Below are 11,335 nucleotides of genomic sequence, written 5' to 3' on the forward strand. Positions count from 1 at the left end.
GCTCCAGCCCCGGATTCCCACGTGCTCCCATTCGGGGTTCAGGACAGAACACTCACCATGGACTTTGGGCTGAGCTGGGTTGTCCTTGTGGCTATTTTACAAGGTAATTTATGGAGAGCAAGAGACACTGAGGATGTGAGTGGATGTGAGTGAGGGAATCAGTGGATGGGTGACAGTCTCCTGACCAGGATGTCTCTGTGTTTGCAGGTGTCCAGTGTGAGATGCAGCTGGTGGAGTCTGGGGGAGGCTTGGTGCAGCCTGGGGGGTCTCTGCGACTCTCCTGTGCAGCCTCTGGATTCACCTTCAGTAGCTATGCCATGGGCTGGGTCCGCCAGGCTCCAGGGAAGGGGCTGGAGTGGATCTCAGCTATTAGTAGTAGTGGTGGTAACACAAACTATGCAGACGCTGTGAAGGGCCGATTCACCATCTCCAGAGACAACTCCAAGAACACGCTGTACCTGCAAATGAACAGCCTGAGATCTGAGGACACGGCCGTGTATTACTGTGCGAAAGATACACAGTGAGGGGAAGTCAGTGTGAGCCCAGACACAAACCTCCTTGCAGGGAGACAGGAGGGGGGATGCAGGGGGAACTCAGGACATACAACTGGGTGTTTCAGCCCCTGGAGCAGGTGCAGATGGTAGTTAAGGGCTGCTTTCCTCTAAGGGTCTGGGGTTTCCTCTCCATATAGCAGTTTTCCCTGGGGAACCTCTCTGTACTCATCCATGGTTGTTTACTTACACATTCAGTCTCTCAGTTAGAAAGACTTTTCAAAATAGGGGAAACAATGTCATATATGAAAGGCAGAGACTTAAATTTATATGTTGAGGTTTTCCCTTGTCTAACTCTTGTCTAAATTGACCCGTTTCAATACTATTCCAGAGGATGTATAAAGAGTTGAACATATTCTTCCTTCCTCATTGTGGTATCTCAGCCCTGCCCTACTGTAGACAGCTGTCCCTGCCAGGATGCTGCCTGTTGACTTGCTGCTAACCTCTTGCATGAGAAGCATAAGTGCGCTGAGCAGCCCCGGATCCTCAGGGGGTCGCTGGGAAAGATGCCAGTTAGAGGGACGTGGGTGGGGGTGTTTCTACATGTGCGCCTTGCTTCCAGGCCCAATAGAATCCCTATACGCTTAGATCATACCTGCATCCTGTCCTACTGCACAGTTTATTTTATGTGAAATATTCATCGTCACAGCTATTACCAATAGACACATATGTAGTTGGTCGGGAAAGTTTACAGTCAGGTGGATAATAACATGAATTTTCACAAGCTGCTGAAAACAAATCTATTCTCCTTTCTTCACCGCAGCATCTTACGTGAGCACTAAAATGCAGGAAAGTCCCACAGCTTCTCATTCCACGAAGAGTCCTGCAGACTTACAGGCAGGCCCACCTCTGTCCAGGAACCTTTGCAGGGGAGGCCAGGTCCAGGGTGGAGAAACCCAGGCCTCGACAGGAGGTCTCACTGTGTCCTGATGTGTGCTCTCCAGCACATCACGTGCCAATTCCAGGCTGCACTTTAGCTTCACATCTGTAAGATGCAGGTAAACCGACACCTACATCACATGCTTGGTGTGCATATGTAGAAACAAAATAATAAAAGAGGCCCTGAGTGTTGGGGTCCAGGGTAGGCCACCCCTAAATATGCGTCCAAGTGACTTAAGACAGAGCCCAGTACAGGGACACTCTGAATTTCCTCCAACTCACCCTGAAACGAGAAATAAACCTCCCATGTGAAAGGTGCTCTCCCCCATTTAGGTGTGGAAGTGAAACGGTCCTTCACCTCGTGCTCTCCAACTGACTTTTTTCTGTAGAAACAATTTAGTCCAAGAATAAGTTTAGTCTGAGAAGTGAGCAAATGCAGAAAGAAAGGAAAACTCTCCAATAAGACTAAATAATAATAGTTTTGTCATTCAGCAAATAAAGGACCTTTAGTTCCTCCTCAAGGACTATAGATAATATTCTTGTCCATGTCCCATGAGCCATCTTATAGATACTGAAACTCCCACCAGGAGGGAGAAGTTAACTCCATGATGACCAGACTGTAGCCATGACATAAGCTGCCACAATTGCAAGAACTGGCCTCAAAGAAATGGGAACAAACCGACCCTGGACCTGAAGAGTAACTCTACTTAAAACAATCAAGAGGAGGCTGATCAGACCACCACATGACCAACTGCAAGACGACTGTCACAGCTGACTCTGCCGTTTCTGCCCGTAGCCCCTCCTTCCGCCTGTAAAAGTGTTTTCCCACAGATGCTCAGTGCGGGGTGGCCTTTGGAGAGAAGTCAGTCCCCCACCCCCGGGTGCAGGCAACCAAAATAAAGCAAACTTTCCTTTCACCAACTTTGCCTCTTTATTGGCTTTTCAGCACCGAGGGGCGGACCCTGCTTCCCTTTGCAGAGGGACACTCTTATCACCAGGGATGCGGAATTCAGGCCTGGAAACTTCTATGAATAACCTTGCCTCTATGAACAACCTTGCTCCTTCTTTAATGACTACGCCAGCCCAAACCCTGCTTAGTTTCTTCACTAATTGAGAACCAAAAGCACACATTTCCTCCTTCGACCAATTCCTCACAAATATTGCATCTAAACATATAAAGTGCTGCCTGCTTTGGTCACTTCTGGGTCCATTTCTATGGCCCATCTATGCCCATGGTTAAATTTTTTCTTTTCTCCTGTTAATCTGTCTTTGTCAATATTTTATCAGTGCAGCCTCAGGAACTCAGGAGGGGCAGAGGAGAAGATTTCCCTCCTGACATGTCCACGTTGTCTTCTGTTCAGCTTCACGCTGTACAACTTCTTAGGATCCTCAGTCCTCACGGCTACTGTCACTCTGCTGACATCACCTTGCCAGGTGTGTTTTTCTGGCATCTCTTTTCTGCATTTCCATCTCACCATTCGATATTTCTTCCAAATCGGTGTGACATTGCAGTGTGCATTGTCTGGTGTACACAGTTTATTAGTCATTCCCTATGAAAGGACCTCTTGGTCTTTTCCAAATTGTGGCAAATATGAATAAAGCTAAGTGAGCATCGTGTGCAGGGTTTTCTCTGGACTAAAGTCTTACTGTCTTTCACATACGTACAAAGGAGCACTACTGCTGAAACATAGATAACAGTATGTTTAGTTTTGCGAGAAGCCCCCAAAATGTCTCCCAAGGTGCACCCTGTTCTGCATCCCCACCAGCTGTGAATGGACCCCCTGCTGCTTCACATCCTGCAGGTGTTTAAGGTTCTCAGAGTCCTGATCTGATCCAGTCTTGTAAGTTTTCAGGGATATGTCCTTGTTCAGAATGCCACTTCCCTGTGACATATGTTCTCCCACAGCCTTATTTGCGAACTCTTTGTCTTTTTGGTCAGGTGTCTGTTAAGAGTTTTAGCCCATTTTTTAATCCTTTTGTTTCTTTCTTATTGTTGAGTTTAAGGCTTCTTGGTACATATTAGATAACAATCAGATATACTAGATATGCCTTTTGCAAATATTTTCTTCCAATCTCTAGTTTACCTCTGGGTAAATTTCAAATGTGTTTTTTATGCTTCTCAAATATTACTTGTTGTGTTTCTATTACAATGAAAAGTGAAGTTAAACTTTCACTTCCTAAGCCATGGGAACTTCATGTGGGAACATGCCACAGTACACTCAAAGTCTCTCTCTGATACCACAAGGATGGAATGGATAAACAGAGGGGGGACTTCTTCAGAGATGCTCTTCTGGAAAAAGAGAAATGTACCAACGTACCCTCCTTCCTGTGTTGCTGGTGAGAACTGTGCTGCGTGTCCACAGAGACACAGATCCTTGATGAGAGAGTGAGACTTCATCAGTTAAAATGACCGTTTGCTAACAATAAATTTTACCTGTGATGGATCTCAGTTTATGAATGATTGTAACTTGAATGATTCAATGGATTTAGCAATGGTTGAAACAAAATCAATACCTTGAATTATTATTATTAATTTCAGTTTATGTTGCCCCAGAGAAGAGTTAGACAATTACAATTTCAGTAACACATTTCCATTATTTTTACTTATACCTCTTAATGCTTAGACAACATGTTGTTTCATAATAAATGTTTCATCTACATCCCTCACATTTGAAACTGGATTCCAAGTGGACCTAGAAAATGAAATGTGAGGACAGCGAATGTCTCCACATTCAGTAACGTCTAAGGCAACAAATCAAACATCACACGAGGACGCTGCTGATTTCCAATTATAGTTCCCGCTTCTTCTTTGTCCAATGATTCCAGAAAAGATACTAAATGACCTAAACACTCTGGTCCCAATGTTGCTGAAGCTCACACCTCAGTCTGAGCTTATCCCCTCAAGAGTTTATAACGTAAAACACAGAGACCATCAGAAGGACCTGTCCACAAGGTCCCCAAGAAGCCAACATCATCAGCCCTTCTCCCTCCCATCACGATGGTCAGGCCCTCTTGATGTGACCATCACTGGTAACCTGCAGAGCAAGATGACTGAAATCTCTCCACTTCATTTCCCATCACCCACTGGGCATCTCTAATAGATATTCCCTCAAGCATTATTATATGATCCAGTCTCCAGACACAATTTCCTCCAATTTTCTCCACAAAGGAAAAATAACTTTTTTTAGTTCTGGTGAACTAACACATTTTTCCTAGGGTAAAAGGGACCCCAACAACACATCTCCACCCACTGAAACATAAAGACACCTGTTATATATCCTTCTATGTTAACACGAATTTGGATGGATCTCCTCTAATCCACCAGCTCAAGAAGGGCAGGTCAGATGCTGGGGCATCTGTACAAATGCAGGCCCTTCTTCCACCTGCTGAGTAATGGGCCCACCTGGTTCGAGGTTTTAGATGCCATCCCTTCCGCTCCCCTATCCCACAGCGTGTCCGCTCAATTTTCAGGTCCTGACAACAGGGTCCAGACTTGTCCACTGATTCTTGCCCATATCACTGTGATTGGCTCTCCTGTTATCGACATTCAAGCAGGCAGATTCTTTAGAATTTAATTTACTCTGCAAATATTATTGGAAAACCTAGAAGAAGTATAGTACTCTGTTCATGAAATAGTATGGAGTAAATAATTTCTCACAGACGGCAGGCTCGACATCAGTCAGCGTACAGGTGAAATCAGTGGGCTGAGGGAGAGCTGACCTGCCCCAGACCCACAGGTGTGACCTCTCAGGGCAGGAGTGGAGCCAGGGCTACATGTACCGGGTGTCAGTCAGAGATGGGGACTCACATTGGTCTTCCTGGTTCCCAGGAGAAGTAACATCACTGATGACACTGAGGTCAACATCCAGCACCCCTGGCAACCCCACTATAAATGTCAGACATACCATTACCATCGTGATCCCGAATTTACATCCTTGCAGACTGAAATGCAGATGGTGAGGCCACATCCTCAGTGCCCACAGTGAGATGGGATGGAGCTGTGCTCTGCTCTCCAGCACCATTTACTTATATGACCTCAGTCACAGTCCCAGGACTCAGTGACCCAGGGACTCTGGAGAGCTGCTCTCAGGTGGACATTTCAAGGGAACCTGCTTCCTGAGGTGAGGACTTTCTTCTGACCATGACACCCACATACTCTGCAAGCCATTTACTGTGAAGGTTTACTTCCAAGAATCATGCATGTTCTCTCATCCAGTGCAGTGGGAACTGTGTTCCCTGAGCTCCAATGTCACTGGCTGTGACAGGGAGAGTTAGAAATGAACACTTCTAGAAGGAGTGAGTCTGTGCACTGTAACCAGGTCACCTGCCCAGCATGTTGGAGTCCTGAGAAGCTTCCAGGAGCTGTCTGTTCTTAGACCTTGCTAGCCCTGGGGATTCCTCAACCTCCACCCGCAAGGAAGGAGCCCTGAAGCTCGCAGTGTTCCTGCAGACACTCAGTTGTGCACAGGAAACTGGCAAGTCAGGCTTCAGACCATGTCAGCAGTGCTGGGATCCATGACCATCTCAGCAAGAATGACTACCTTGTCCACAAAATACACGGTGTGTTTAGTTGTTATGAATAAATCCACCTCCAGAGCAACTCTTGATAACATTTAAACTGTTTCAGGTGAAGAAATGTTCACCCAAATTAAGGGACACACGAAATCCGTTGTGAATTATGATAAACATTAAATTTTACCTCACTCTGTCTGAATTCAATGTCATTATTACATGTATGGTTTCTCTCAAATACCTGCGTATCCAGAATATAAACATGAGGTAATGCAGAAAGGAAAAAACAAGAGTCTGTGGCTGACATCTTGGAGGACCCTGAATGTGTGATGGGTATTTATGTGAAATATATACCTCCACGGGATTAAAGTCTACTCCCCAAATCTGCCGTTAATCCTTGAGCACAGCTGACTTCCTGACTAGCCCTTCAGCATCATTTCATTCCTGGACACAGAGCCCCCAGGCATAGGGAGGGGACCCCAGGTGGGGGCTGAGTTCTCTGAAGGCACAGTCAGCACCCTCCTCAGGTGGAGTCCCAGAGACTGGGACCTCCCTTCACTACTTTCTGCTTTTTATAAAAAGGTCCCTCCCTTATGCAAATATCCCCTTAGACCACAAGGTAAAAACAAAGTACTTGTTCACTTAAATTCGGGTTTCTCATGCTTGAAGAGAATTTCTGGGCTTCAGGAATCCCATCTGCAAGAAGATGAATCCACTGTGGTTCTTCCTCTTCCTGGTGTCAGCTCCCAGAGGTGAGTGTCTCAGGGATTCAGACGTGAACACTTGGGGAAGCTGAATCTGAGCCCATGAGTCACCGTGGTTCTCTCTGTCCACAGGTGTCCTGTCCCAGGTGCAGCTGCAGGAGTCGGGACCCAGCCTGGTGAAGCCCTCACAGACCCTCTCCCTCACCTGCACTGTCTCTGGATTCTCACTAACCAGCAGTGATGTATCCTGGGTCCGACAGGCTCCAGGAAAGGGGCTGGAGTGGGTTGGGGGGATGGGTTATACTGGAAGTGCATATTATAACCCAACTCTTAAGTCCCGGCTCAGCATCACCAGGGACACCTCCAAGAGCCAAGTCTACTTATCGCTGAGCAGCCTGACAACTGAGGACACAGCCGTGTATTACTGTGCGAGAAACACAGTGAGGGGAAGTCAGTGTGAGCCCAGACACAAACCTCCCTGCACGGGGGCCCGTTACCACCAGGGGGCGCACAGGACCCACCAAGTACAGGGCTGAGGCCTGTGGCAGGTGCAGATAGGGGCTGGGAGAGAATTCTTGTTAGAACCTGTACTTTCCCCTTCCAGCCCAGGACCTCTACCAGAGACCCTGTTCTGTATCCTAATATTTCTTTGTTGTGGATTATGAAGTGTCTAGAAAATTTTGTGTGCATGTACATATTTGCTTAATTTTTATTTTTATTATAGTTGTGTATATATATATTCATATGCACAGACACATTTAATACTCAAGAATTAAGGCTGTTTTTCATTTCTTTATTTACCTTTTTCTCAAAGGAGCTCAGAACAACCCTGTGGCTCACCATAATTTTCAATTTCAGCCTGAAGTTCGTGAAACGTGTAAATATCCTGAGAGTGCACATGCGACTTTTAAACAGTATTAATTGTTGTTTTGCTTTTGTAGATGTGGAAGGAGAGACACCCCGTCCTGCTTTCAGGCAACCTGCACAAGCATTCTGAATTCTGCAGCAGGCAGTGTTACAGACTCTAACGCCAGAGTGCTCCAATACTGCACGTGCAATTATCCTCGGTATTCACAGATTCCAAATCTGCAAATTCACCTACTTCTAGCTTTTATGAGCACCACAAAATAAATACTGACAATTTTGTGGTCATTCACGGACATTTACAATGTGGCCGGTTGTTTGAATCAGGCAACACACATGCGCACACACACACACACACACACACACACACACACACACATTTTCCTAGCTGAGGTCAGTCAAGGTGATGCTCTCTTTTCTTGTTTCAACTCCCGTCATGTAATTGAGCACTTTCTGGGGTCAAACTGGTGCCATGCTTTTCACATTTCTGTGATTCTTGGCGATTGTTTAAAGTAGTGCCCGGCATAGGGCTGAGGAACAGTCTAGTGTCCCTACGCACAAATGGCTGTGAGTGGACTTAGGGAAAATGTACATGAGACATCAGCTTCATTCAGGCATGCGTTATATGGCCATGGGTGGTGAAATGATACTCATGTCTCCAATATGCAGCTCACCCAAAACCTGAAGACAAAACTCGCTGCTGCACATGGGATGCAGCCTTGGAAACTTGCCTTAATTCCAAATACAGTCTGGCAAGTGGGGGCTTATGGCCAAGATGCAGATAGACATATATGGAAATGTAAGTATCGTATTGGAAAAGAAACATCACCCATTCTTCAGAGGTGACATGAAGCTGTGTCCACCCTGGATCTCAGCCAGCACCCTCCTCCACAGCCCTAGAGAAGGACCAGCCGGGACCATCTTTATATGGAATCATGCTTCCACCTGCACATCACACCCAGGCTCAAGGGGAAAGCACAGCACCTGTGCTACTCAGAGTCACGGTTCTCATCTTCACTGACATAACTCTCTTAGAGTCAGAGCATTGATCAAAATGAACATGAAAATCTTCTGGTCATTCCTCCTCTTGCGGGCATCCCTCAGCTGTGAGCATCTCCTGGGTCTGAGGAAGGTGGAGTTATGGGATGACATCTGTGAAGTGGGTGTCTCCTTTATTCTCCTTCGCAGTCGTACTGTCCCAGGTGCTGCTGCAGGAATCGGGCCCAGGACTATTGAAGACCCTCTCCCTTACCCGCTCAGTCTCTGGATTCTCCATCACAAACAGTGCTGGCTGCTGGGACTGGATCCCTCAGCCCCCAGGGAAACGGCTGGGGTGACTGGGGTGCTTTGGTTTTGGGAATAGCACAGCACACAGGCTGTCTCTCCAGAAATGACTCTCCACCTCAGAGACAGCTCACAAATTCTGTGTTTCCTGCAGCTCAGCTCTGTGATGACCTAGGACACAGCCCTGTGTTACTGTCCCAGGAGGCCCAGTGAGAAGTCAGGATTAGTCCAGACACGACCCTCCCTGCAGGGGCCGCTCCAACCACCAGGGGGCGCTCAGGGTCATCAGGAAACAAGAGGACCCATTTCAGGGCAGGTGCAGAGGATGTCACGGAGGGATTTTCTCTCAGAAGCTGTGGTTTCTCCACTGGACCATTGCCGCCCTTGCAAGCCTCATCCACAATGATTCCAGGGAACTTTCTTGTCTCTAAACTTGAGACTTTTTCATGGAGTCAGGCTTGTCTGTCTTTCCCCATCTATCTTAGGAAGAGCTGCACAGAAATATTTCTCCATGACACCTTTATTTGAAGGTTAGGTCACTACTTTCTGTTAATAGTTGTCAAGTGTTTAATCGTTTAATGACATAAATAATTTTTACTGTTGAACTTTAAATCTGCTTTCCGCCATCAGATGGATTTCCAATTCCTCTCATCCTGACAATCTCTCCAGTCCTGTCTGATGCAACTTCTTTCACTTGAATAGAATGAGTCATGTTGATATTCGGAAATTGACGTCCATACAGCACTGCAGTCATTCTCTGATCAGGGGACCTTTGGAAATGTCGGGACACAGGCTGGGCTGTAACATGTGGGCTGTGTTGCCTGCACCTTGTTATCTAGTGTGGAGATTGATAATAGAAATTTAGATAAAATAGAGAGATAGAGAAAAGGGAACAGAAACAGGTATATAATCATCGTATGGAAAATAACCATAAAAACTGACTACATAACCCTTTTTTAGGGAGTAGTAAAGGCTCGAAGGTGTAAAGATGATACAAGCACCCGTATGAAGTTATTTGAACAAACATAAATATTCAAACAAATTTGGTAAATACTTTTCCAGCTCACTCCTCAATCCCATGGTGAGTGTCTGGTTTTCTCTCTAAGAAATTGACAACTATTCCAATTGGCGGCCACTGGCATCCTTCCAGCAAGCGGATGAGGGGCCTTTTGCTCTACATCATCCCCAATCTTTGAATTGCTTATTAGTTTGCCTTTAACTGTTGTAATAAGTGAGTAGCAGTATCTCATCATGGTGTTATTTTATGTTTCCTTAATGAAGAATCTTGTTAAAACCTTTATCTCTTCTTTGCGGAAGTATCTTCAGATCACTGGCACAGGGTTCATTATTTTCATTTTTTGTTACTGTTGTTGAGCTGTGAATTTGCTGTATATTCATGATACAAGTCCTTTATAAATATGATATTAGAAAGCACATTCTCCAAGTCTGTGCCTAATTCCCTTCTCAGTGAAGTTATTGTTACTGTTGCTGTTGTTGGTTTCAGGACAGAAATTTTAATGGGTACAGAAAAATTACAAATTTATTTTACGAATGATGTTTGGGATATTATACCTAAAAATTCATCATGAAACTCAAGGACACTCTTTTGTTTTTACCACATCCCTACGCCAGGCCTCGTTCTGGGATAGAGGGTTAAGTGCACCTTCTTGAAGGGAGGATGACCATGATGAGGTTCCTGAAGTTATTCCTTAAGGGAGATTTATCCTACCTTCCCCATTAGATATATTTATTCCATCTCTTTATATAAGTATGAATCAAGATACTTGTTTCAGAACTTGTGTTAAGGTTATATACTAAGGCATTTTCTTTGCTTCTGTAATTGTTACAGCTTGTCACCCATGAGGAGCTCTTTCAGATTGTCTCCTGTATCCTCTTTACGGGCACCCATCCATTGGTGTGAACACTTCCTTACTTTCTGGTGCCACAAGAATCTGCAGGATAATCATGTGTATTCTCTTCTGTGGCCCTGGAATTAGCCAGGCCTCACATGAGTCGTGGATCCTTTTGTCGAGAATAGCATTAGCAACCAGAAGGGTGGGTATTAGGACACTAATGCTGGTGTCCTGTCCACTGGCGGCATTGCCTCTAGACCCATAAGCTAATAGACCTTGGAAATATGTCTGTGTGCTCTACCCCACGTATACACACACACGTCTGCAACTATCTCTGTATCTCACCTTCTGACCTGTGTGAAGGTAAAAGTGAGATCATTCTTACATCTCTGATCCTAGTGCAACATCATTTGGGGAAATCCAGGCTTTCCCCCTTGCTTGTCTGTTACTTTCCATCTAACAGTGAGATGCCTGGCTCCACCGATGCCATCCAGCTACTAATTGTTCAATTCCACATGCACAGTAGTAACAGAATTCTTAGCCGGATTCCTGATGAAAATACCGTTATCCACCGGGTTCTAGTGCTTACGTGCAGTGCTTACAACTTAGCCTTCAGACTCCACACATTTCCAAGTGACCTGGTTCAAAACCTATTTTCCCACCTTCTTCAGACATGTTAATTGTTCAT

The 11,335-nt window shown here is 45.5% G+C and overlaps 1 gene segment (V, D, J or C); it reads left to right on the top strand.

The window, feature by feature from the left end:
• Positions 1–524, top strand: LOC132419931 (immunoglobulin heavy variable 3-23-like). The segment is given in 2 exon segments: positions 1–103; positions 208–524. Coding segments are annotated over 2 exon segments (363 nt in total).
• The last annotated feature ends 10,811 nt before the right edge of the window (positions 525–11,335 follow it).

Source organism: Delphinus delphis, chromosome 2 (assembly GCF_949987515.2).
Source record: "Delphinus delphis chromosome 2, mDelDel1.2, whole genome shotgun sequence".
Lineage (NCBI taxonomy): Eukaryota > Metazoa > Chordata > Mammalia > Artiodactyla > Delphinidae > Delphinus > Delphinus delphis.